This window comes from Camelus bactrianus, chromosome 6 (assembly GCF_048773025.1).
Source record: "Camelus bactrianus isolate YW-2024 breed Bactrian camel chromosome 6, ASM4877302v1, whole genome shotgun sequence".
Classification (NCBI taxonomy): Eukaryota; Metazoa; Chordata; class Mammalia; order Artiodactyla; family Camelidae; genus Camelus; species Camelus bactrianus.
This window is the reverse complement of record NC_133544.1, coordinates 24,741,139-24,768,293: the sequence shown is the minus strand read 5'-3', so window position 1 is coordinate 24,768,293 and position 27,155 is coordinate 24,741,139. Positions and strand designations below refer to the sequence as shown.

Genomic DNA, 27,155 nt, shown 5'->3' with positions numbered 1-27,155 from the left:
AGACTCACAGACAGAAAACAGATTTATGGTCACCAAAGGGGGTAGGGGGATAAATCAGGAGTTTGGAATTAGCAGATACAAACTACTATATGTAAAAATAGATAAACAACAAGGATTTATTGTATAGCACAGGGAACTGTATTCAGTATCTTGTAATAACCTATAATGGAAAAGAATCTGAAGAAAAATACATATGTTTATTTTTTATATATATAATAAATTGCCATACACCTGAAACTAACACAGTATTGTGAATCAACTATACTTCGATTAAAAAAAAAAAAAAGAACTAGGGCTTCTTATATAGCTTCAAGTTAACCTAGTGTTTTGCCTAAAAAACACTACAGTAACAGACAAGCAAAAATCCACCAACAAGATCAAAACAGTCATCACAAAAAAACCTAAGCAAATACACCACAAAAGATGAAGTGACTTAGATACTTGTTTGTCTTGTATCTTTGAGGTATAAACCTATGTCTGTTTGTTATAACAGATCAGTTTCAATAGTAATATTAAAATGATCCATAGTAATATTAAAAACTTGAAAAATACTTATTGTTGAGATAGATATTTGTTTTAGTGTTGGTTGATTTTTTTCCAACTCTGTGATAACTTATATAAATAAATCAAAGGAAGAAAGGCGAATGATCATCATTGAAAGAATTTAACAGGCTTATCCTTAGCCTCCCAAGGTCTTATGTTCTAATTTTCTTAGGTTTCAAATGCCATTGATTCATTAATGTTTTAATTATGATTACTTATCTTTTATGAATATCCTGGAATAATTTTTATCCCTTTATTTGTAGACAATGTCTGTAGATATGCAGCTGCGGCATTATGAGATGCAGCAGCAGCAGTTTCAACATCTCTACCAAGAATGGGAGCGAGAGTTTCAGCTGTGGGAGGAACAGCTTCATTCCTATCCTCACAAAGATCAGCTTCAGGAGTATGAGAAGCAGTGGAAAACATGGCAGGGACATATGAAAGCCACTCAGACCTATCTCCAGGAGAAAGTCAATTCATTTCAGAACATGAAGAACCAGTATATGGGAAACATGTCAATGCCACCACCTTTTGTCCCATATTCTCAGATGCCTCCACCTCTACCAACAATGCCCCCTCCGGTATTGCCTCCATCATTGCCACCACCAGTGATGCCCCCTGCCCTGCCTGCTTCAGTGCCACCACCTGGCATGCCCCCACCTGTGATGCCACCTTCTCTACCAACCTCTGTGCCCCCACCTGTGATGCCTCCATCTCTCTCTTCAACAGGGCCACCACCAGTTCTACCCCCACCTTCCCTCTCTTCTGCAGGACCACCACCAGTTCTTCCCCCACCGCCTCTCTCTTCAACAGCACCTCCACCTGTCATGCCCCTTCCACCATTATCTTCAGCCACACCTCCTCCAGGAATACCTCCCCCTGGAGTTCCACAAGGGATACCTCCTCAGTTAACAACAGCCCCAGTTCCACCAGCCTCCAGTTCTCAGAACTCACAAGTTCCAGAGAAACCTAGACCAGCACTTCTTCCCACTCCTGTGTCTTTTGGTTCTGCCCCACCCTCAACTTACCATCCTCCATTGCAATCAGCCATTGGCCCATCAGAACAAGTGAATTCTAAAGCTCCTCTGGGCAAATCTGCTCTGCCATACAGTTCATTTTCATCTGAGCAAGGACTTGGGGAGTCTTCAGCTGCTCCATCTCAGCCAATCACTGCAGTCAAGGACATGCCAGGGAGGTCAGGTGGACTGCTTCCAGATCCTCCTAGAAGCAGTTACTTGGAAGGTCCAAGAGGCCCAAGGTAGGTCTGCCTTTTTTTGGGAAGAGGGGGGTTATTTTGGCTTTTTTGTTAATATAGGCTGAGTAGGCCTTTATATTCTCTTTGTACTTTTACATGCATTCCTGGTTTACAATTAATAATGTTAGTATTGTTCACTTATTGGACATGGCATAATGAAATCTAGAAATGGTAACATGCCCTCATTTCTTTGATGTCACTGCTTTTATCCAAATGTGGAGGTTATAGTCCAGGATGAATGTAGTCGTTTAGAGTAATGTTTATCAATTTCTTAGCTTCAAAAGCAATGTTTATTAAATTTATTGATCTTTTTGCTTTTTGTTTAGCAAGTAACTGAAATGGTAACTTCTCTTTGTGAGATGATATGCTAGCTGTTGGAGATAAAAATGAATAAGCATCTAGTGAAATAAGGCCATGAAATTTAGTGTAAGGGTAAACAGGACTTTTGTTTTATTCATTTGTTCAGCAAATATTAAGTTCCTGTTCTGTGCTTCCAGCAGTGACTATAACATGGGCAAAATTCCTGCCCACGTAGAACTCATATTCTTTATATTTTCCTTAATTTAGGAGATGTTTTTCTTTTGTCTGAACTACACTTTTATTTAGAAAAACACACAAAACATTTCTTAGTAGTTTCTAAGCTTTCTCTTTTATCTTTTAAAAAGTGTTAAATTTATTTTTTCAAGTTTGTGAAAGTATTTTTTCCCCAAGTTGGCCTAAATGATAATTTTCTTATAGAAAAACATTTTAAATCATATTTTTCCCAGTTGGACATTGTACTGGAAATACATATTCCTTATACAAAATGTAGATAGTACAGGAAAGTATTGAAAAAAGTATGTAACCTAATTCCACTATGTGGAGATAATAATTTTTAAAATATGTGTCATAAAAATTGAATCATAGGAAGTACATTATTTTGTAACTTGGTTTTTCCACTTAATCAGTATTGGTTAGTTTTCTATCTCGGTGTCAGTGGATCTACATCATCATTTTAAATTTAAACCTAATTTTTACATTTGAAAACAAAATACATTTTTTATTTCCTCCCCAAGTTTGTATTCTGAAAACAAAACTGTCCAAAATCAAAGCTCATTAGAGGCAATTAACATGAATTCCTTTGGGTAACAGCAGCATTATCAGAGGCTTTCCATACATTATTATCCCATGGAGTCTTCTCACCAATGTGTCAACTTGGTAGGTTCATACCCTACACTTACCCTTTACAAACTGGAGGTGAGGGGATGAATAATTTGTTCAGGATCACATAGGTGGGAGAGTACAGCCTGAGTTCACACAGTGGGAGCTGAGTCCAGAGGGTCCCCAGAGCAAGAGCGCTAGTTAAGCACTGTTCAATGCGTGATTCAGTTGATTTGAATTCCTGCTTATCTTCTGGATTGAGCATTGCCGTTTAGGTCTGGTGACTGATTTATATGAGAAGTACATTCTTAACACCTCCCAAAACATAGATTTCCCACTTCCTTTTTTTCTGTCATTATAATGTTTTCTCTTTTGCCTACCAAATCTTAACTTTGTAAATTTAAGGCCTATTTTAAGTTTTTCCTTGCCCCAAGGTACAGTTAATCATTTCAGTGCTAGGAGGATCTTAGCAGTTTCTCTAGTGCAGCATTCCTTCTACAACAGCTCATCTTTGTGTTGCACTTTAGTTTGTCATCCTAGGTCTTGCACATATTACTTTATTCCTCTTAGTTATCTCATGATGTAAATGATAAAGGGAACTGAGACTTGGAGAGGTTATAAATAAATTGCCCCGGATGACATAGCTAATAAGTGGTTGAGATGGGGTTAGAATCCGAGGCCTTCTGATCCGCTCTTAAGTCCACTGTGCTTCCTGTGACAAGCAGTTGATGGACTCTGCTTGAGCACTGGCACTGCAATAAGGAACACTGCCCATAAGGTGTTGACTGTGTTCTAGAAAGTTTATTTCTTACACTGAACCTAAATGTATTGCCTTATCTTGTACCTGTTGATTCTAGATCTGTCTCTGTGGTGCAACACATAATGAATTATCCTACCCTCTTCTACAGTGTGTTCCTGCTGTTGTTTAAAGACCACCTTCCTGTCTCCCTCCACCTGCCTTATCTACTCTGCTCTGCCATCACATAAACTGAAGTTCTTTTCTTTTCACACTAACATTGGTTCTAGCCTTCTCCTGCTGTATTGTTCACTGTCCTTTGAAGGGCCTTTGGTTTATCAGTCTCCTTCAGAATGAACACTTCAGGTGCGGAGGACCATAGACCTATTACTAACTTCATTATTAAAAATGTACTTATATAGCTGAACAAATTGCTTTTTTTCGATCAGCACTCTCACAGTGTTGACTCATGTGGAGCTTAACATCAATTTGGCTTCCCAGGTCTTTTTCACCTTACTGTTAATAAGCTAGTTCTCCCTCATCCTGAACCTGTGCAGTTGTTTTTTTGTCACATTTTGTTTTTTTCTTTTACTAAGACTTTATCTTTACATTTCATCTAGCTAGGTTTGGGCCAGCATTCTAGTCTGTTGAAATCTTGATGAGCAGAGATTATATTGTTTTGAGGTAGGAGATATCCCTTCCTAGCTTCTTCCACCTGTAGCTTTGATAAGGATGGCTTTTTTGGTCCTTGAAAGGATCCTGCTCACATTTTCTACCTTATTTTAAAAACTTTTCCCTGCTCTAACTACGTCATTGCCATTTCTATTACTTTCTACTTCTTTTGTTCACTTAGCCCATACAAAGTATAGTTTGTGACTGTTGCCTAGGCATAGTTCTTTTTTCTCCCACATAACTCGGTGAAAAATATATCAGTGGGAAGCAGGTTAGTGAGTGAAAGAGACTGAGGTAAGAATAATCCACACTATTAAGAAAACTTGTAGTGTTTCCTTAAGTAAGGAAACTTGAATTTCCTTTATTAGTTGAATTTAGAGTTTGTTATAAACATATAACTTATATAATAAGCCACTCTGGTTCTGTGTGTGTGTTTTGTTTTTTAAACAAAGCTGGGTAGAAAGATAAGAACGGAGAACACAGTTAACTGAATCTACCAATAACACACTATATTAAAAAGTACTGTAAATTACTTTGAGTTCTTTGCAAAATCCAGATTTTGGCTACTTTCTAAAAACTAAAGGTTTACCAGAAGTCAGGTGACATAACTACATCATATGTAAATAGCATATCGCATTGTTGAGTATCTGGGGCATCTTTTTGAAACTGTTTATGTGTATATCATTGGATTCATCAAGTCTTGTAGAAGACTACCACCACTCCAGTAAACTGTCATACTAGTGGATGTTGGTTTCCAGGAACCTTTTATTTTCAATAATAAAACTTACTTATTGAAGGCTAACATACAGAAATGTACACAATCAGAAGTGTACAGCTTAGTGAATTTTCACAAAGTATATACACCTGTATTATCACTATTCAGATCAAGAAATAGAAATAATAGTGCCTAAGAAGTCCCCCTCATGCCCTTTCTCATTTTCCTTCATTACAAAGATAACCACTGCATCAACTTTTTACACTATAGATTAGTTTTGCCTATTTTTGAACTTTATAGAAAAGTACATCATACTGTATGTACTTTTTTGAATCTGACGTCTTATCACTTGACATTATATTGTTGTGAGATTCATCCATGTTGTGTGTAGCTGTAGTTTGTTCATTCTCATTCCTGAATAGTATTTTATTATATGAATATACTACAATCTGTTTATCCATTCTAATATTGATGGTCATTTAAGTTTTTTGGTAATTATGAAATACACCAAGAATTGAAATTGCTTGGTCATAAAAGTACGTGTATGTCCGGCTTTGATAGATATTATTGTCAGATAGTTTTCCAATGTGATCATATTAATTTATACCCTCACCAGCAATGTTTCTGTGTTCCAGTTTATTTATATCCTCATTAACACTTGGTATTATTAAACTTTTAAATTTTAGCAATCTTGGTGCATGTCTAGTGGTGTTGGATTTATGGCTTTAATTTATATTTCCCTGATGACAAATGAGATTGACTTCCATTCCATTTGATTATCATTCTGTTGAATTTCCTTTTTTATGAAATGCAAATTCAAACTTTACCCTGTTTTTATGTTGGGTTATGTTTTTTTCTTATGGCTTTGTAGGCGTTCTTTATATACACTAGATAGCAATTCTTTGTACATCATATGTCTAGATTGTCTTGACTGTTTCTCGCTCTACTGCACTTTTTGCTTTGTTATCCTTCAGTATATTAGAAAAATAGTCTTCACTTTACCATCTAGATGGTCCAATGGAATCTTTATTTTTTAAATTTTAAGTAATTTTACAAATAACTTACAGAAGACTAAAGGGATAATGAAAAACAACTTACTAGAAAGTTTAATAAAATTTTTTAGTAAACAGCAAATATAAATACAAGTTAAAGAAATTTTAATAAAAATTTTAAGAGTAAAACTCTTCACGTCAAGTAAATTTAGGCACACAAACATTGTAAAAGGTGAAATAATTGTCACACATTCTTCTGGCAAAGCAGAGTGGTCCAGATTCTTGCCAAAAATATGTGATGAAGTCCTTCCTGTTTAATAGTTAACTGGATGACAATACCGCATTTCCTTTCTGTCCTTAGAAATATATTTTTCATTCATTGAGTCTTTTTTTTTTGTATATATATTTTTTATTGAAGTATAGTCAGTTTACAGTGTTGTGTCAGTTTCTGATGCATACTCATTGAATCTTGCATTTAAGAATATTCGTCTAGGATATTGTTGTCCGAGGACTCATAGCTAGAGTTTTTACTTGTATGATTAATTTCACATCTTTATTAGAGCCTGGAGTGCACCTGTTTCTGCATTTATCTTTTCATTCATCTAATAATTTTGACACAGTTTTCTCTGTCACTTTTCTTTTGTTTGTCATTAGAGTCGGGAAATGAAAATTTCTAAATTCTCAATTGTGTTCAATGAAGCCTAAAAGCAGCCTGCAATGTTTTGGGCAGTGCAAAGATGGGGGGATGACAGATTTCACAATTTCATCACTCTTGTTGCCTTTGTATTTTAATCTTTAGTATAGTTCGGGATAGTTGACAAATAATGATGAGTAATAATGAATTCTAGGATAAGAAAATCGAAAAATGTTTCAAGATACAGAAAAAAAATCACTTAAGACCCCACAATGTATCTTAGATTTATGAAAGACTTCAGTAGGCCTATATGGTGATTACAAGGTAATATAAGCTTTATTCTGTTTTTTGAAGAGTAAATTTTCTCTTTGTTCTTGGGAAGGCCTGTAAGAACAAAAGCATGAAATATCAATCCTTACAAATAGAACTGTTTAAAAAAAGAAACTCAAAAACTACAGTTGGATCCAGTGAACCCAAATGAACCCCAAGGGTTAATGGTATCTTTTGATTAATAGAAATTCATGATTTTAATATAGTAGTCCAATTTATTGATCTTTTCCTTTACTGTTAATGCTTTTTCATGTCCTTTTTAAGAAATCTTTGTTTACTCCAAGGCCATAAGTACATTATCGTATTTTATCTTCTATCTTTTATTGTTTTACCTTTTATTTTTAAATGAACAATTCATGCAGAATTGATTTTTTTGTTGTTGTTAATGCATGGTATGAGGTAGGGTAAGGTTCATTATTTTCTATATGGTTATCAAGTTGACCCCAGCACCATTTATTGAGTCATCCTTTACTTACTACTTTACTGGGTTTCCTTCATCATAAGACAAGTGACTATATGTGTAGATTTGTTTGTGGACTCTATTCCTTTGGTTTATTTGTATATCCTTGCACCAGTGTTGTATGGTTTTAATTACTGTAGCTTTATAATAAATCTTGATATTTCTTAGTGTAAGTTCTCCAGTTCTATGTTTCTAGATCAGAGATTGGCAAACTTTTTCTGTGAAGGGTGAGATGGTAAATATTTTTAGGCTTTGTGGGCCATATTTGGTCTCTGTAAAACTTTTTTTTCTTTCTTTCTCTCTTTTCCTTCCTCCCTCCCTCCCTGCCTCTCTCCCTCTCTCTCCTTTCTTCTTTTCTTTTCTTCCTTTCTTTTCTTTCCTTTTCTTTTTTCTTTCTTTCCCTATAAAAATGTAAAAAATCACTCTTAACTGGATTTGACCCATGGGCCATAGTTTGCTGATCCTTGATCTAGATTGTCTTGACTATTCTTGGTCCTTCCTATTTCCTTTATAATGCTTAGAAGCAGCTTGTCAGTTTTCAAAAACCTGCTGGAATTCAGATGAACAGTGCAGAGACTCTATTGACTATGTTGAGGAAGAACTGACATTTTTATAGTATCACGGCTTCTGATAGTTATGCCTGCTTTTGATTGGTTTTAAAATTGGAATTGTGGGTCTCTTCCATTCTGTAACTGTCTTACTAGGATTACCAAGGGACTGTGAACACTATAGTTTTTCTTAATGCTTCCATTTATCATGACTGTTCCTCTTGATAATAATTACTTCTCTTTGGAATTTTGATTTTAGGATATTAATTATACATATTAGAAAATAGGCATTATTTCACATAAAAACTAAAAGGACAGGAATTTGATTCCAGAATTTAACGTCTTATAATTATCATGGTCTGCTGATGTGAATGTGTTTAAATAAAAATTGTGATAATCAGACATTACCTTGTTAAGGGTATTTGTATTTCTACATACCTCTTAAATTTTTATACCGAATTTGGAGAATATTTTTATATCAAATTTTGATATTTTTATACCTAGTTCTAATAGTTTCATACATAGTTTTAGGGTTTTTATGTTTTAGAGGTTTATGAAATACTTAACTGTACAAGCAAAAATTTTCAAAATATTTAACCACCAAACATTTATTTTTCTTTTCACCTAACCAGTGTACAATGCATGCGTTTTTATGTGACTATATTTAATGAATGTATACTATGTTTGTACTTTATTTCAAATACATTTTTATATATTAAAAAGGTCATAGTATTCGTTGAATTGATGTAAAGGTGGCTTATTTTTGTACATGTTTTTAATAAGAGTATCTCTTAATATATTTATTCCGGGGCATAAAATCTTTTTACTTTGGTAAATCAAAAAGATTCTGATAGTCTAAAATTTTGTAACATCCTTTAACTTTGAAAATTTTGAAGTACAATATTGATAACTAGTTGCCATTTATATGTAGTGTTGAAAGCATATTGCAATTGGTTTAACATTTTCTGACCCCCAAAATAAAAATAAAATGATGACCCTTGGCTGCTGATCAGCAATTTAATCTGAAAGTGAAGTACCCTACCCTTTTGTGGACACTGTGTATTATAAATGCAGACATGAGGCTTGCAGAAGGAGTTCATTACCTTTTATAACTTTTCCACCATGTTCACTTCTTTCTTATCTACATGCCTTTTAGTGTCTCTTGCTTCCTTTTTCCTTTCCTCTGGCTTTTGCACATGCTCTTCCCTTTATCTGGAATCCCCTTTCTGTCATTTTTTGCTGTATCAATTCCTATTTTTCCTTCCCTGGGGGATGGCACTTAAACAATTATGTGTTCAGATTCTTCAGTGAGTCAGACATTGGGGCTACCTCAGTGATCAAGACCAACATGTCCCATATTTATCAAATTCTGTTCTAATTTCTGATGCCTGTCTTCTTGCAACATCTTTAAAATAGTCCTCCAACCCCAGACCCAAAAGCAACATCTCTTTTTCTCCTGAGGAGATCTCTCTCCCATATTCATGCATCCTCATGTTTTTGCTTGGTCTGGTTCACTGCTCTCAAGATCTGTCAAATGGCTAACACTCCGGCATTTCCCTTGACTGTCCTGGACTGGATTCACTGTTTGTTGAATCTCATGGCTTCCTGTTTATGGTTTAGTACCTCCTTTTCCTGGAGTACATGCTCAAGTAACTATGAAATTGTGGGCTGGAGGTAAATTTTCTGAGTCCTTGCATGTCTGAAAATGTTTTTATTCTAACCTCACAGTTGATTAATAATTTGAATATAGAATTTATTAAGTATATTTAAACTAAAAAAGTTTACCCATTTCTCCCACCACCTCCCCCCCTACACACCCCACCTTTGGCAACCATCAGTCTTCTCTTTATCCATGGGATTTTTTTTTTAATTGAAAATTTTTTATATGTCTTTCTCTGATTTATTTCATTTAGCATAATGCCCTGCAGATCCATTTATGTTGTTGCAAATGGCAAGATTTCATTCTTTCTTATGGCTGAATAACATTGCATTAAATATATATATAGCACATCTTCTTTGTCCATTCATCCATTGATGGGCACATAGGTTGTTTCCATATCTTGGCTATTGTAAATAATGCTGCAGTGAACTTGGGGATTCATATATCTTTTTGGATTAGTTTTTGTTTGTTTGTTTTCTTCTGATAAATACCCGGAAATGAAATTGCTGGGTCATATGATAGTTCTATTTTTAATTTTTTGAAGAGCCTCCGTACTGTTTTCCATAGTAGCTGCACCAATTTACATTCCCACCAACAGTACGCAAGTGTTCCCTTTTCCCTGTACCCTCAACACTTGTTATTTCTACTCTTTTTGATAATAGCCTTTCTAACAAGTATGAAGTAATATCTCATTGCAGTTTTGATCTGCGTTTCCCTGATAATGAGTGATATAGAGCATCTTTTCATGTACCTGTTGGCCATCTGTATGTCTTTGGAAGAATGTCTATTCAGATCTTCTCTTTAAAAATCAGATTGTTTCTTTTTTTTGCTATTGAGTTATATAAGTTCTTTATCTATTTTGGAATTAGCCTCTTATCAGATACAAGGTTTGCAAATATTTTCTCCCATTCAATAGGCTGCCTTTTCATTGTATTGATGGTTTGCTTTGCTGTGCAGAAGCTTTTTAGTTTGTTGTAGTCCCACTTTATTTTTGCTTTTGTTGCTTTGCTTTTGATGTCAGATTCAAAAAATCACTGCCAAGACCTGTGTCAAGGAGCCTACTGCCTATGTTTTCTTCTAGGAGTTTCGTGGTTTCATGTTTTGCACTCAGATCTTTCATCCATTTTGAGTTAGTTTTTGTGTATGGTGTAAGATAGTAGTCCCATTATGTTCTTTTGCATGTGGCGGTCCAATTTTCCCAACACCATTTATTGAAGAGATTGGCCTTTTTCCATTGTATATTCCTGGCTCCTTTGTCATGAATTAGTAGATTGTATAAGCATGGGTTTATTTCTGGGCTATTTTGTTCCATTGACCTATGTGTCTGTTTTTGTGCCAGTACCATACTATTCAATACTGTTTACATACTGTTCACTGAAGTTGAACATAATTATTCCTCAAGGTTTTAGGGTCAGTGTTCTCTTTTCTTCTGATACCTAGTGTAGCCATTGTGCTGTTCTGATTCTTTTAGATGGTTTCTCCCTACTGCCAGAAATTTTTTTAAATCCCCATTGTTTTAGTATTTTACAGTGTTTTTGTTTGTTTGTTTAGTTTTATTACTTGTACTGATACTTATTGTGCTGGGCCCTTTTCATCTGGAGATTAGAGTCTCTTAATTCTGGAAAATTTCTTTGTCCTATTTGTTCATTAATTTTTTTTCTCTTTTCTGTTTTTCTCTTTCTAGAACGCCTCATTTGTAGGATTTTGGACCTTCTGGATTAATTATATTTGTTTCTATTCTCTCTCATTTTGTTATACCTTCTGAGATACCTCTCATCCTTTTTTTTGCATTTTAAATTTTGATAATTAAAAAACAGTTTCTGTAGTTCTGATTCTGATCCTTTTTTTATTGCTCTTGATTTATAGATACAGTATCTTTAGGAATCTCTCTGAGGATACTAACTTGAGGGTTTTTTTTATTTTGGAGACATTCCTCAAATATCTTGTGAACTTTGGTTGTCCTTTTATATTTAAAAATGGAAGACACAAGCTGATTGGGAGCTCTGTGAGCATGTGGGGGACTAACCAACTGTCAGTCTTTAAGTGATAGGGCAGAGAGCTGTCTGCAAATGCTAGGGAACTCTGAAATTCAAGAATTTAGAGACAGTCAAGCCCAGGGAAAGGCTGATCAATGGTTTCAAATATAGATTTTAATTTACTTAATTTTAGCCTCAAGTCTTATCCTGCCTGTCTTTCCCCAGCATCCCTGGCACCTGGGAATTTTGACCCTCTCTGGGTTCCTGTGGGCAAGGCAGCCCCATTTTGATTGTATTCCTCTCTGCTATTAGCACTCTAAACTGCAGCTCTTTTCCTGCTTCCACGTGTTACCACTCATGTTTGTTCTTAGTCTTCCAGAATTAAAAAAAAAAAGTTCTCATCTGCTTGTAGTCCTTTCTCTTTGTTTATGGTAGGTTTACGTATTTTTTAAATTCCTTGTGATGACTCTATAATAAAGTATCAACTTGGCCAGACTAAAGTACATTTCCCAGAGTTCCCTTCCTTTTATGTTTCTGATTAGGGTGGATCACAAGGGAGATTTTTTGCATCTAAATGAAACATTTATCGCTGGACAGCCAAAAACTTTCTAATCCTTTCCCCAGAAAAGAATATAAAGTCCCTTTTTGTCTTTAGAGAAATCGTCATTCTTCTTAGCTGGTTCACATCTGCTCTTTTATATTCTGTAACTTAAAGTCTAAGATATGAAGTTAACTATTATTAATACATCTTAATGATATGGAAGAAAAATCAACCAAAAATCTGATTTGTATGTTTATATTTAAGCATCTAATATCAAATTAAGGAAGAAATGCTTATAGCTATCGCAGCCCTTATTTTTGTAACTGGTCGTGTAATTATAGTATTTATATACTTTTTCTTCCTCTGTTTAATTCATATTCCCTTTGCTTCCAGCGAGCTCTTCAGCTGGTCCTAGTTCCTTGCCTGGTGGGGGGACCCAAACCTTCAATCTTGAAAGGTTTGAGTTATTCTTAGCCCTGCCTGAATTGAGTTATTGTAGTTTTCTATTGACTTTAATCCCAGGACATGGAAGTACTAAGGGGTATCCTAGAGGATCTCCTCCATTCCATACATACTCCTCACCCTCACTGTGTGTAAGTAACCCGATTTCCCCTTGAAAGACAGGATAAGTCACCCCCAGCCAGTACAGTAACTCCCTTCTTTGCCTGTTGATTCAGAACCCAAAGTGGCTAGATAGCAGTCTCAGTTTGAGTTTAATAGAGTCATTGTTGTGTCCCCTGAGAGAAGCATTCCTCCCTTTGAAACTAAGGCTTCTAGATCAGCAAAGCCTAATGTCACAGGGATAGGAAGTAAATATTTTGCTGAAACTGAATTTATTACTCTCATTTATTTCCCTAACAAATGAAAGAAAAGCTCTTTTCTCTTTAGAGGCATGAAAGACATAACCGACCACTCAGTCACCTAAACCAAAAACCTTGGAACCATCCTAAATTCTTCTTTTTCCATTATTTTAATCCCACCTGTTAGAAAATTCTATCAGTTTTACCTTCCTTCACATCTTCACATCTTCACTTTTATCTCCTCCTTTACATCCTCGTATTAGTCACTGCCTTAGTACACTCTTCACCTTACTTACTCAAATTGCAGAAACAAAACTTTTCCTATTTATCCATCTGAAACTTTTCTTCTAGAGCAGTCTTTTAAAAATCAGATCATATTTAGTGGCTCTAAGCGTTTAGAATGTAATTCCCATCTACTTCCCGACCTGAATTAATTTACATATTGTAACATAGATCCAAAGTCACATGGCTTTAACATATTAGAGGTTTATTCTCTCTCAGATCTTATGTGGTGCCTCTACAGCGTCAAGAACCCAGGTTCCTTCTGATTTGTTACTTTACCATCTCTTAGTATGCTGCCCTTATCTACATGGTCCAGGATGCCTCACCACCATGTCAGAGCCAGCATGAAAAAGAAAATGGTGATGAGGAGGATGTGTCTTTCCTTTTAAGTTTACAACCCAGAAGGATATGTAAATCATTTTCACTCTTGGCGCATTAGCCAGAGCATGGAACAAGGAACAGGGAAGGAGAGTCTTTAGTCTGGCTGTCCTTGTTTCCAGCTACAAATGGAGAGGCTCAATTAAAAAGGAGAATGGAAATTGGAGGAATACCAGTAGTCCATGCCATTGAGGCATAAAAGGTCTTCTGGAGGTTGAACCTTGTCTGCCTCTTTGTCTTTTATCTCTTTATGTGCTGCTTTTCCACTCCTCCTCCTTTCCCAGCTATCCCAGAGTTTGTCTCCTCTTTCCTTCAGCCACGGTAAACTGTTTGCACATCCAAACATGCTATGCTGATACATGTTTCTCTGCCTTTCCTCATAATGCTGAAATACCCTTGCTACCCGCTTCTCTCATCTCCAGTATACTCTGATAACCTGATCTCTGAGAATTTGTTTTTCAGGAGTTAACTTAAGCGTCTTCTATTATATAAAGACTTTATTGGATAGCACCCCCTTCACCCTGGTAGAATTTACCATTCTCTCTTCTGTTGCCCTTATAATATGCAGATGGACATTAATCATTGCACCTTTTGGCAGTTTTATACACTTAGATTCTTCATCTTGGATTGTAAACCCTCTGAGGGCAAAGAAGACATTTTATTCATGAATCCCTTGAATTTAATGTAGTCCCTGATAGACAGGGGATGTGCACTAAATATTTATCAAGTGAGCAAGTGGGTCCATAGCAAAAACATCTCTGTCCAGTTTTAAAATGTCAATGCACACTCTTAAGATATAGCTAACTGCTGTTTTTTAAGCTTTTGTCAATTAATCAAGATGATAATGCTAGCTCCAACAATATTTATAATCATCCTATATTCTCTTGTTCATTGTTTCATATTTAGTTTTTAGTTATAATTTAATTCTAAAAGTACTTTCAGAATTAGCAATGGGGCCTTTTTTCCTGTTTAAAATGAGTGGACTTTTCTGGCTACTAAGGCACAATATTATAGTTGCTTTTTTAACAATTCAGTATATTAGTGACTTGCTGCAGATTTGTCCTAAGACTTTCTGAGCTCTGCCATGATAACATACTGGTTCTAAGATACAAATATTTCACAGTTTGTTTAATGACTGACAGAGTCATTTTTGTAAACAGATTCTAAGGCAAGATTGCCTTAAATATTCTTACATGGAGATTTTTTTTTTTTCTGATTTACTGTCTTGAGTAATATCTTTTGTTTTACTTGTAGATTTGATGGTCCTCGAAGATTTGAGGATTTAGGGTCAAGGTGTGAAGGACCGAGACCCAAAGGGCCTCGTTTTGAAGGAAATCGCCCCGATGGGCCAAGACCCAGATATGAAGGTCACCCAACAGAGGGCACTAAAAGCAAATGGGGAATGATTCCCCGGGGGCCGGCATCTCAGTTCTATATTACCCCCAATACATCCCTCAGTCCTCGACAGAGTGGACCACAGTGGAAAGGCCCCAAACCAGCTTTTGGACAGCAACATCAGCAGCAACCTAAGTCACAAGCAGAACCAGGAAACAAAGAACCATTAGCAGACACCAGTAGTAACCAGCAGAAGAATTTTAAAATGCAATCAGCTGCATTTTCCATTGCTGCAGATGTAAAGGATGCCAAGGCGGCTCAGTCAAATGAGAATCTAAGCGACTCTCAACAAGAGCCACCTAAAAGTGAAGTCTCGGAAGGGCCCATAGAGCCTTCTGATTGGGACCAGAATTCTCAAAGTATGGAGACTCAAATGGACACAGCCCAAGCTGTTACTCAGCCTGTACCCCTTGCAAATAAACCTGTACCTTCTCAATCTACTTTTCCCTCAAAAACAGGGGGGATGGAGGGAGGAGCAACAGTAGCAACATCATCATCACTCACTGCAGACAATGATTTTAAACCTTTGTGTGCTGGTCTGCCCCACTCAGAAAACAACCAAGATAAAGGGCTGCCTCGGCCAGATAACAGAGACAATAGATTAGAAGGCAATCGAGGCAGCAGCTCAACTTACAGAGGTCCTGGGCAAAGCAGAATGGAAGACACACGGGATAAAGGACTAGTAAATAGAGGTCGAGGCCAGGCAATCAGCCGTGGCCCAGGGTTGATCAAGCAAGAAGACTTTCGTGATAAAATGATGGGTAGAAGAGAAGACAGTCGAGAGAAGATGAGCAGAGGAGAAGGCAGCCGGGACAGAGGGTTGGTGAGGCCAGGAAGCAGTCGGGAGAAAGTGCCGGGTGGTCTGCAAGGCAGCCAGGACAGAGGTAGAGCTGGCAGCCGTGAAAGGGGACCACCTCGAAGGGCTGGCAGTCAGGAGAGAGGACCCCCTCGAAGGCCTGGGAGTAGGGAGAGGGTACCACCCCGAAGAGCTGGGAGCAGGGAGAGGGGACCACCTCGAGGACCTGGCAGTCGGGAAAGGGGACTGGGAAGACCAGATTTTGGTCGTGACAGAGGTCCATTTAGACCAGAACCAGGAGATGGTGGGGAAAAAATGTATCCATATCACCGGGAAGAGCCTCCTAGGGCTCCATGGAACCATGGAGAAGAGAGAGGGCATGAAGAGTTCCCATTAGATGGTAGAAATGCCCCAATGGAACGAGAAAGACTTGACGATTGGGATAGGGAGAGATACTGGAGAGAATGTGAACGTGACTATCAAGATGATACACTTGATCCATATAACAGAGAGGACAGGTTCTCGGCACCACCATCTCGATCTCATGATGGAGATAGACGAGGCCCCTGGTGGGATGACTGGGAGAGAGATCAGGATATGGATGAGGACTACAACAGGGAAATGGACAGGGACTTAGATAGGGATGTGGATCGGATTGGAAGACCCATGGATATGTATGATAGAAATTTGGATAATGAGTGGGACAGAGATTATGGGAGACCACTGGATGAACAAGAATCACAGTTTCGTGAACGAGATATTCCATCTCTTCCACCTTTACCACCCCTCCCACCTCTTCCACCTTTGGATAGATATCGGGATGATAGATGGAGAGAAGAAAGAAATCGAGACCATGGGTATGATCGAGATTTCCGTGATAGGGGTGAGTTGAGGATCCGAGAGTATCCAGAAAGAGGAGATACATGGCGGGAAAAGCGAGATTATATTCCTGACAGAATGGACTGGGAAAGAGAACGGTTGTCAGACAGATGGTACCCATCTGATGTGGATAGACATTCCCCCATGGCGGAACATATGCCCTCCTCACATCATTCTTCTGAAATGATAGGGTCGGATGCAAACTTAGACTCTGACCAAAGCCTTGGAGGGGTAATGGTTCTCAGTCAGAGGCAGCATGAAATCATTTTGAAAGCTGCACAAGAACTGAAAATGCTTCGGTAAGTTGACTACTTAAGATCATTTCTTTTAGTCAAAACCACATTAGGACTGCTCTTTTTAAAATGATTGTGATATATTTGAATGGAATCATTTTATTTCAAGTTCTTACCACATAATTTTAATTTTTATTTCTGGTCGTTGAGTGCTGTTTGAGGGTAGGATGGGTATTTAGGTACTGTGTTAACTAAACTTATGTCCTGAAATATGAAACTTTGATAGCCATTCTTGGCTTTTATAGATGTGTTGCTGCAATGCCATGCCTCTGCATGTTTCAAGTTCAAACTTTGCGGTGCTCTGGATTCACAGAGCTTATATGTAAAATCTTTTTTTTCCCCCGGGAGGCAGTTTGTTCTTTGATATTAGATCTCATAGACTTCATATTCACTAATCTTTGGTATAACTTTGGAAAGTGCCGGAAGGGTTTATATTTTTCTCTGTTGAAGCTAAGAATATTTTACCTGGGAACAGCCTCAGATTTGTGTAACCATTGATTTTTTCTTTTGGGGATGTTTTATCTTTCATTATAACTAGAAGCATATATCTCTACTTGAAGATATTACTTGTTTCTACATAGTCAAGTATTTTCTTTGTGAGATGGAGAATAGAATTTGGATTTCTTGATTTACAATCACCTAACTATGTATACGTAGCTACATAATGCTTCCCATTAGTAGCAATAATAATAAAAGCTAATGTTTATTGTATGCTTACTGTGTACCAGGAACTGTACTAAGTGCTTTGTATGCATTAATTCATGTAATCCTTATACCAACTATATCCTGAGATAAGAATTTAGGAGTCTTTGACAGATTGCAAGCTTTCTGAGTAATTTCTTAGGAATTAGCAATGTTTGGCGAAAATAAATTAATAGTTAGGCTTTGATATATCCCAAAGTATTGTGTTTCTTTCACTTTTCAATTCTGGTCTACATTTGTGGATTATGTGAATTGAAATTACAACTGAAGCTTTATAATTAGAAAATTATGATGAGGAAAAATACTTGTAAGTAAAGATGAAAGATCAGGTGTCCCAGGAAGCAAAACAGATTTCTGTGGTCTATAGAAGTTACACTCTAAGAGGTGGGACTTTTCCAGATTACTCATGAAAAAGATGTGGAAAGCGTGCCATAGAACATTTAGCTACTACATACGGAATTTACTTTTAAATTATGGACACCTTTAATTTAACACCTACTGTGTGCTGGCACTGTGCTGATAATTTACTGTGTATTCTCAGTCCTCCTATCTCAAATCTTTATCTCAAAGGCCTACAAAGATAAGTGGCATTATTCGCACTTCACAAATAACACTAAGGCTTAGAGAGTACCACTTGGCTACTAAGTGGTAAACCTGTAATTTGAACCCAGTCTGTGACTCTAAAATCTATTTTGTTTATGGAGAACACCAAGCTGATTGGTGTTACTAAGCTGCCAAGGTTTCTTTCCTTTCCTTTTTAAAATTTCTTTTTCATCCATTATTGCTTTGTATAGAAATGCTGAATAAAAGGTACTTCATCCTTTTTTTTTTTTTAAAGCTCTTTCTAGGCCACATAAACATAATTAAACAAAATATGTGAAGTTATGGATAGGAGTGATCATAGTTGGATACAAGTCAGCTATGTTGTGTTGGGGTAGAGTCATAATGTGATTTACATGGGGCAGAAGAATAATCTTTTTATATACTTGATCCTTTCTTTGTGTCCATTTGGGCCACTGCACTTTACAACAATAGGAGAAAATTGTAAAAGTTCTGAAGAGGCTGTAGTAGATGTTATATTTGTTTAAGGTGGGCATTGTAAGGAAAAGTAAAAGGAATTTTACCAGAGATTTAAAGAAAAACTTTAAATTAAAGTTTGAATAAAGTTTAATATGCAAAGAAGAGTTATAATTACTCTTTGGGAATATGAAGTTTTGGTTTTAAAGGTATAAACTGACAATTGTTCTCACCATAGACACTGGAGGCCATAAACTAAAATGCCCACGAGAAACAGACAGTTAACTAAGATGAGTGAAAGTGGGCCAGGCTAACTCTGCTGGGTGTGGTAAGGATTGTGGCAAACTGCTTCATCTAAAAAGGGTAGCCACTACTCCACTAAGCTGATGGTTAGCATGTGGGAATGTAGGCCCAATATTTCCAAGTCTCTTTAAAATTTGAATTTATATTGAAATATATATTATTTTGCTTTGTAAACAATAAATAAGTCAGATTTTTAAAACTGTTGTGAAAGCCAAGTTTTTTTAAAAAACCATGTATTCATATATTCAGATATATTCATATTTAGCCAATGGGCTACCATTTTGCAACCTCTTATCTAAAGAGTATTGAATGAAAAAAATAGTAAGAGATTTTTGTGGGATGAATGAAAATATGACAAGTAGGTGAGATATTAAAATAGACTCCAGAGACAGATTCTAGAATTCATCCTTGAAGATCTTCAATAAATTATCATTATTTATAGGTCATAGATTACTGATCAGTTAGATCATAAAGGCAAGAGAATATTGCCCTGGAGGTGCTCTGTGAGCACTGCAGACAGTTTTAGAACAAGGTTTTTAATTTCCTTTTTCGTTCTTCGATATTAATTGTAGTTATTTAGGAATGGAGAACACATGCCTTCAGTACAATGACAATTTTATTTGTTTCCAGGGAACAGAAAGAACAGCTTCAAAAGATGAAAGACTATGGGGCTGAGCCGCAGATGCCTGACCATCTACCACCCCAAGATTCCAGACTGCAGAATACATCTTCAAGACCTGGAATGTATCCGGTATGGGAAAATGTATGCTCAGATAATGAAATGGTTCCTACTTTGTATGTTTGTATATTGTTTGATTTTTTTTTGTATTACAATAAGTATAAATTTCCTCTGAAAAATGTAAATTTTGGAAAAGTAAAAAACTAATGGTAACAGACCTTAAAAAGTATACCAGGCACACTTTGTGATCACAAAACTAGAATTTTCCTGGTAATCCTTTTTTGTTGAATTAGTCCTGTTTTCCTTCTGGGCAATGCAAGGACTCCCTGTGAGCTTCATAGTTTCCCTCCCTTTTTAGGCTACTAGTCCTTAGCTAGGGAGGGGGTGGAACATCATGCACCAATTCAGGCAGTGAAGTTATGTTAAAAACTTGTGTGATTAAGTTCTCCCCTTGTTTTGCTTTCGTTTTGTTGTTGTTTGACCTTTAAGCCAGTGATGGGCTTTAAAAATGTTACCATGCAAATAACTTTATAACACAGTGAGAGAGAAAAAAAAACACTATTGTGCCTTTTCATCAGATTAACTTTTCATTTCTCAATGTTCCCTTCTATCCTGATCTAACACACAACATTCATACGTAATGATTGATGTCAACAGCCACCATGATGTTGACTCCCCAGATCACATCTCCTGACATATGTGTGCATCCATCTGCCTACAGGGTTTCTCTCTGGATATGTCTTCTGTCAAAGTTAACATATTTAAAATGCAGCTCATTATTATCCTCCATGTAACTTGTTCCTTCCCCTCACCACCTGAACTTGAAACCTGAAATCAGCCTTGACTCTTTTCCTCTATCCTACGCTTTTATATCCAGTCATTCTGTTGATTAATTTTACTACTTTAAAAAATACTATTCAAGTATTCTATCCTGCACTTCCTCACAACCTCAGTTCTAGCCTTCATCGTTTCTTGTCTAGATTATTTCAGAAACATCCTAATTCATCTCTTTCCATCTCATTCCCCTATGATCCATTCTTCATTCTGCTTCCAGAGTGATTTTTTTTTTATTTTTGAGTCATATTTTGAGGTATAATTGGCATATGTTTTAAGCCTACATTTTAAGCCCATAGTTTGAATTTTGACAAATGTGTACCAAGAGATTAAAAAATTTCTGTTACTCCAAAGAGTTCTCTCCTGCCATTTCATAGTCAGGACTACCCCTACACTCTACTTTAAGCAGCACTGATATGACTGCTGGTCAAAATGGACATTTTAAAACATAAATCTCACTATGTTGTGCCCTGGCTTTTGAACTCTTTAGTATTCCCTCCCTGCTTTCAGGATAAAATCTAGATTCTGTTGCATGGACTTTTATGTTCTTCCTGAGTTGGCCTGAGCTCTGCTTGCCATTACTTGCTACTTCCTCTCATTACTTTCCCTCTATGTGGAGCTTCTGAAAATTCAGTGAGTAACTGGCTCTTACTTCTCCATGCCTTTGCATGGGCATGTTGTTCTCTAAACCTAGAGCTTCTTTTTTTTTTTTTTTAATTTGTATCCCCTCCTCCAACTAGTTAATTCTTGTTCATTTTTTAGAACTCAGTTCTGTATCTTATCTTCCACTTGTGTAAGATGAGTGCCCTCACATGTACCCCATAACATCTCGTATGGGCCTCTGTCAGAGCCCTTATCATGCTGTATTTTGATAGTCTGTTTTCTTGTCTGTCTTTCTTCTGTCTTATCTTGCCTGTCCTTCATAAGTATAGGAATTACGTCTTTCATCTTTGTGTCTCTTAGCAAATAGTAGAAGCTCTGGATTGTAGATCTACATTTCTGTTTTATTTACTTAATAAATCATAAAGATTTTAACATATTGCTACATGATTTATATTTTTGATGCATAATAATTTATTTAAACTATTCCATTTCTGTTAGACCTTTGTTTCTAATCTTTTACTCTTATTATTAATACAACTTTAATGAATGTCTTTGTATCAAATTCTTATTTTAGATAACTTCTTAAAAGTACTTTCAAATTCCCAAAGTGGAATACTTCAGTTAAAGAATAAGGCCATTTTTAATGATTCCTGTAATATAGCCAACATCTCTCTAAAATAGTTGTATAACAACTGTACTACAGCCTTGCAAGCATCAGCTCCCCATTATTTTTGGTAGATTTTATAGTTTTAATGAAATGTTTTAATCTACATTTTTGATAATTAGTGAACATAAATATTTTCCCATATTTGTTCATTACATTTCTTGTAAAATCCTATTTTTGTTATCTATTTGGCTTTTGAGTATTTTCTTACTAACATATTATCTTTAATATAATATAGATGTTAATCCTTTCTCATAAATACTGTAGGGGTGTTTTGATTTGTTTTTCACAAATGTATGTGTTGCTTTCACTATGAAGAAAACACTTTTTGTTTTATTTGTGACATATTCCAAAGAGTTAAGATATTTAAAACATGTCTGGATAGATAGCTGTGCTCCGGACACAATAGCTTTGTCATATATAGGTGTTTTCTTAACTTCAAAGTCCCATCACCTAAAGTTTACCTTTAGGTAATAGTCATTTGTATATAATGACTATTGTATATAATGTATATAATGACTATAAAGACTATCCTTACATAGTAGCCAAAATGTAATTTTGCTACTCAAAAAGTTTGTTTTTAAAGCGCAGCCTGTGTATGAGTAAATACATAAGTAATGTATGTTGTTGGCTCTCCAAGGTCTAAAATAGCTATCAGTTTGTTTGTCGGTAGAACAAATAGACCAGAAACACAGAGCTAAGAGAAGTGGGTAATGAGTGTTTGAATCAGGCTTGCAAAGATTAAAATAAAATTTGACAATTGAGTTTCAGTATTAAATAGTCAGGACCTATTTGCCAAGAAGTTCTACTGTCTCCTTAATACACATTTCTGTTGATATTTGGTGCTTTTTGGAGAGATGACTAAATGTCCTATTTGAGTTTTTTGTTTTGTTATTTCCTGGTGCTGATGTTGTGTTTTGGTACCAGCCTTGCCACAAACTGCTATTGTTAACCAGACAACTGAATAGAAGTGAGGGGGCTAGCTGGAGTTTGTTTCTCTCACTGGAAATCCACTGTTTTTGTGGAGGAGGTAGTTCACCAGAGTGGAAAGATAGTTTCTAGCAGAGATTCTTAACTTAGTGGTGAACATCAGAATTATATATGGAGGTTTTGTTCTGTTTGTTTGTTTTAAACTAATGCTAGGACCTCACTCACAGAAATTCAGTAGGTTTGAGGTAGGCCTGGGATATTTGTATCAAATTGACTAGCAATTTAATTTTTCTGGAAGGATAAGAAAAAGAAGGTGGTTCATTGGAAGTAGGGGTGATAGTGTTGAGGGCAGTTTTTTTAAAACAGTCTAATTGAGGTATAATTTATATACCATCTAATTTGCCCATTTTAAGTATGTAATTCAGTGATTTTTAGTAAATTTACTGAGTTGTGCAACCGTAACCATAATCCAGTTGTAAAACATTTTCATCACCCCAGTAAGACTCTTGTGTCAATTTGCAGTTAATCCTGATTGCTACCCCAGGTTCCAGGCAACAGCTAATCCACTTTCTGTCTCTAAAGATTTGCTTTTCTGGGCATTTAACCTGAATGAAATCATATAATATTTGTGTCTGGCTTCTTTCACTTAGCGTAATGTTTTCAAGGCTTATCCATGTTGTGACGTGAATCAGTTCTTCGTTTCTTTGTATTGCCAGGTAACAGTCTGTCGTATGACTGTACCATGTTTTGTTTATCCATTCACCAGTTGACGGACACTTGGGTTATTGAATAACACTGCTGTGAATATTTGTGTGCAAGTCTTTGGATGGACATGTTTTTCTTGGATAGATACCTAGGAATGGAACTCCTGAGTTATATGGCAAATTGATGTTTAACTTTCTGAGAAATAAGCCATTTTCCAAAGTGGCTGCACCATTTTACATTCTTATTAGCAGTCTAAGAATCTTCATGTTTCTCTACATCCTTGCCATCATTTGTTATTGTCTGTTTTGTCAATTATAGCCATTCTGCTGGATGTGATATGGTATTTCATTGTGGTTTAATTTACATCTCCTTAATGACTAATGACACTGAGCATATTTTCATAGCTTATTGTCCATTCATATGTCTTCTTTGGAAAAATGTATTCAAATCTTTTGCCCATTTTTTTGTTGTTTTATAAGAGATTTTTGTGTTCTGAATACAAGTTCTTTTTCAGATATGTGATTTGCAAGTATTTTCTCCCTAATGGTATTTTTTAAAGTACAAAAAGTTTTGACTTTTGAATGAGTCCAGTATATCAAGTTTTTCTTTTATGGATTGAGAACCAGATTTTAATTTCTACTGATATGTGAAAACATAGTGGTATGCTCATTCATTAAGCCATTTACTCTGTTCTTCAGCCTCCAGGGTCCTATAGACCACCCCCTCCTATGGGTAAACCACCAGGTTCAATTGTAAGACCCCCAGCTCCACCAGCAAGATCATCTGTTCCTGTGACCAGGCCTCCTATCCCAATACCACCACCACCACCTCCCCCTCCTCCTCCACCACCTCCTCCTCCAGTGATAAAGCCACAAACTTCATCTGTGGAACAAGAACGCTGGGATGAAGATTCTTTCTATGGCCTCTGGGATACAAATGATGAACAAGGACTGAATTCGGAATTTAAATCAGAAACTGCTACAATTCCATCTGCCCCAGTGTTACCACCCCCACCTGTTCACCCTTCCATCCCTCCTCCTGGCCCAATGCCTATGGGTATGCCACCAATGTCCAAACCACCACCAGTGCAGCAGACTGTTGATTATGGCCATGGCCGAGGTGAGTAACAGTGGCAAATTTATATTTGAGATTCTAAAGGGATTGTTAGTTTCAGCTTTGGCTTCCTTAAACTTCACTCTTACAGTGTTTTATCCCTGATTTGCCAGACATTTCCACTAATAAAGTGGAACAGATACCCTATGGAGAAAGGATAACTCTGCGTCCAGATCCACTACCCGAAAGATCAACTTTTGAAACAGGTAGGAGTCCAAGGAAATCAGTAATTTTAAACCTTTTAGGACTTAATTATCATATGATTTTCCTTTTGATAAGATTATCTGGGCCTCCCTTTAAATGGCTAAAAGCTTCATAAGTTGAATTTAGGGTAATATACTAGTTCTAAATTTAGATTTGTACTTCTCAGTTTTTATTTCAAAAAAAAGGGAGATACAGTTCTTATTTTATACTAATTGTGTTTGTAGAGCATGCAGGCCAGCGGGATCGTTATGATAGAGACAGAGATCGTGAGCCTTATTTTGATCGTCAAAGTAATGTCATAGCAGATCATCGGGATTTCAAAAGGGATCGGGAGACACATAGAGATCGAGACCGAGATCGTGGTGTTATTGACTATGACCGGGATCGATTTGACAGAGAACGCCGACCTCGAGATGATAGGTATGCTATTGAAAAATATCTTTGCCAGATGTGCAAACTACCATATGCTTAAGTTCAGCAAAAGTCAGTGTATTTAAAGGAAATTCAGTAAATGATGTATTCTTCTCATGTGTCTGTATGTATAATTTGGAGAGGGAAGAGTAGTTCTGTACCAGTTTTCAGGAATCTAGATGTTTGAGTTTTGTGAGCTTGAATTTCAGAGAGTTAAATGGGAGATGGAGATTGCCATAAAGGAGAGGAAATAGTATTGTCAATAAAGTTGTAGTCATTGCTTAATTAGTAGGCAAACAGTTTATTTTTGCAATTTGTAAGCTTTTTGGATGTGTGTATGCAAGGCAGATTTAAATGGAAAAGCAAAATAAAATTATAAATGTTGACTATGTATAGTAACTACCCATAGTGAAAATTGGAGAGATAATGGTGTTGCATTATAAGAGACTCCCATATGTTTTTTATTTATCAAATCACTCCTGTTAAACCTTCTAGGACTCAGTCTTATCGAGACAAAAAAGACCATTCCTCATCCAGAAGAGGGGGATTTGATAGGCCTTCCTACGATCGGAAGACTGACCGACCAGCCTATGAAGGACCGTCCATGTTTGGAGGTAGATTAGTGCCTTATTAACTATAAGAATGTTGAGAATTATAAACAATAGGAGATGCTTTTCATTGTAGCTATGGATTTAAACTTTCAGAGTAAAATGCACTCACAGATTTCTTAGGGATGGCAACATTATTCACCAAAAATAGCCATGTAATTGTTGAAATAAAACATAAATTGCTTTTTTTATATTATTAAAGAAATTTTGGAAGATAGAAATAAAATCACTTATAATCCCACCACCTACCATACCACAACTATTAAAATTTTATCTATTTCCTGTCACTCTGTCTTTACATACATATTAATAAAGTTATAGGCAATTATAAATAGATTCTTTATCGTGCTTGTTCCCATTGATATTGTACTATATACATTTTTCCATATTATAAGCCTGTTATACTAATAGCTGTATAATAGTCCATAAAGTGAATACGATTTAAGACTTAATAAGACTTAAGACATTTAAGACTCTTATTTTTGGACATTTAGGTTGCTTTTAGTTTTTCACTGCTAAAAAATGAACTTAAACTAGAAGTTCAAATCATTTATACAAACAGGCTTTCCTAAGCTGGTGACTCGTTTTCAAGATGGTAAAACAAAAGTTATATATATAGACAGATTATAAATCATACTTAGGACTATTCAGGAGTATATATTATTCCTTTATATTCTGTTGCTTAACTTTTTTCCTAAGTTTAATATAAACATGGATGAGTTCAGTATTTTTCAGAACATTCTTTTTGCCTGAAATTATACCTAAATCTTTTCATTTCTTGATTTCAGTAGACTTACATTATCTTAAACTATCTCTAATTAAGTATAAAAATGGTCCCCAAATTATCATGAGTTAGTTATATTATCTTAGGAGGAGTGAAGAGGGTTACTATTTTCAATAATCACTTATAAATAGTAATTTTGTTCAACTGGTGGAATCCTAGGAGAACGAAGAACTTACCCAGAGGAGCGAATGCCCCTGCCAGCTCCTTCACTAAGCCACCAGCCACCTCCAGCTCCACGGGTTGAGAAGAAACCCGAATCTAAGAATGTGGATGATATTTTGAAACCACCTGGCCGAGAGAGCAGACCTGAGAGAGTGAGTCCTATTTAGTTGACTAGTTTTCTTGCAAATCAGAAGCTGATAAAAGAACTTTTTAAAAAATTTATATAGTGAAATGTCTGTGCTTTTCTGTGACATAGTATTAATATCAGATTCAAGGTTTCTTATCATCTCCAAATCATCATAAAATCTCATAAACTGCCTACCCTATACAATCTAAGAAACTAGAACCTGATTGCTTGGCAAAAAAGATGTTGAAAATTTAAGAAAATAGTTCATTAGAGCTCAGTTAATT

The 27,155-nt window shown here is 36.1% G+C and overlaps 1 protein-coding gene across 4 annotated transcripts in view; it reads left to right on the top strand.

Moving 5' to 3' along the window:
• The window catches only part of YLPM1 (YLP motif containing 1), a 58,484-nt gene that overhangs the window by 11,342 nt on the left and 19,987 nt on the right, over positions 1–27,155 (top strand). For 3 of the 4 annotated variants that reach the window (XR_012507459.1, XM_074365234.1, XM_074365236.1), the window contains exons 4-11: positions 807–1,801; positions 14,917–17,031; positions 19,678–19,810; positions 24,161–24,581; positions 24,689–24,781; positions 25,004–25,199; positions 25,686–25,804; positions 26,742–26,896. Coding sequence is in view for 3 of the 4 variants with exons in the window: in XM_074365234.1 (XP_074221335.1) it covers positions 807–1,801; positions 14,917–17,031; positions 19,678–19,810; positions 24,161–24,581; positions 24,689–24,781; positions 25,004–25,199; positions 25,686–25,804; positions 26,742–26,896 (4,227 nt within the window). In the remaining variant the exon portion in view is untranslated. The remainder of the gene's footprint in view (positions 1–806; positions 1,802–14,916; positions 17,032–19,677; positions 19,811–24,160; positions 24,582–24,688; positions 24,782–25,003; positions 25,200–25,685; positions 25,805–26,741; positions 26,897–27,155) is intronic. The other variant, XM_074365235.1, reaches the window with a different exon arrangement.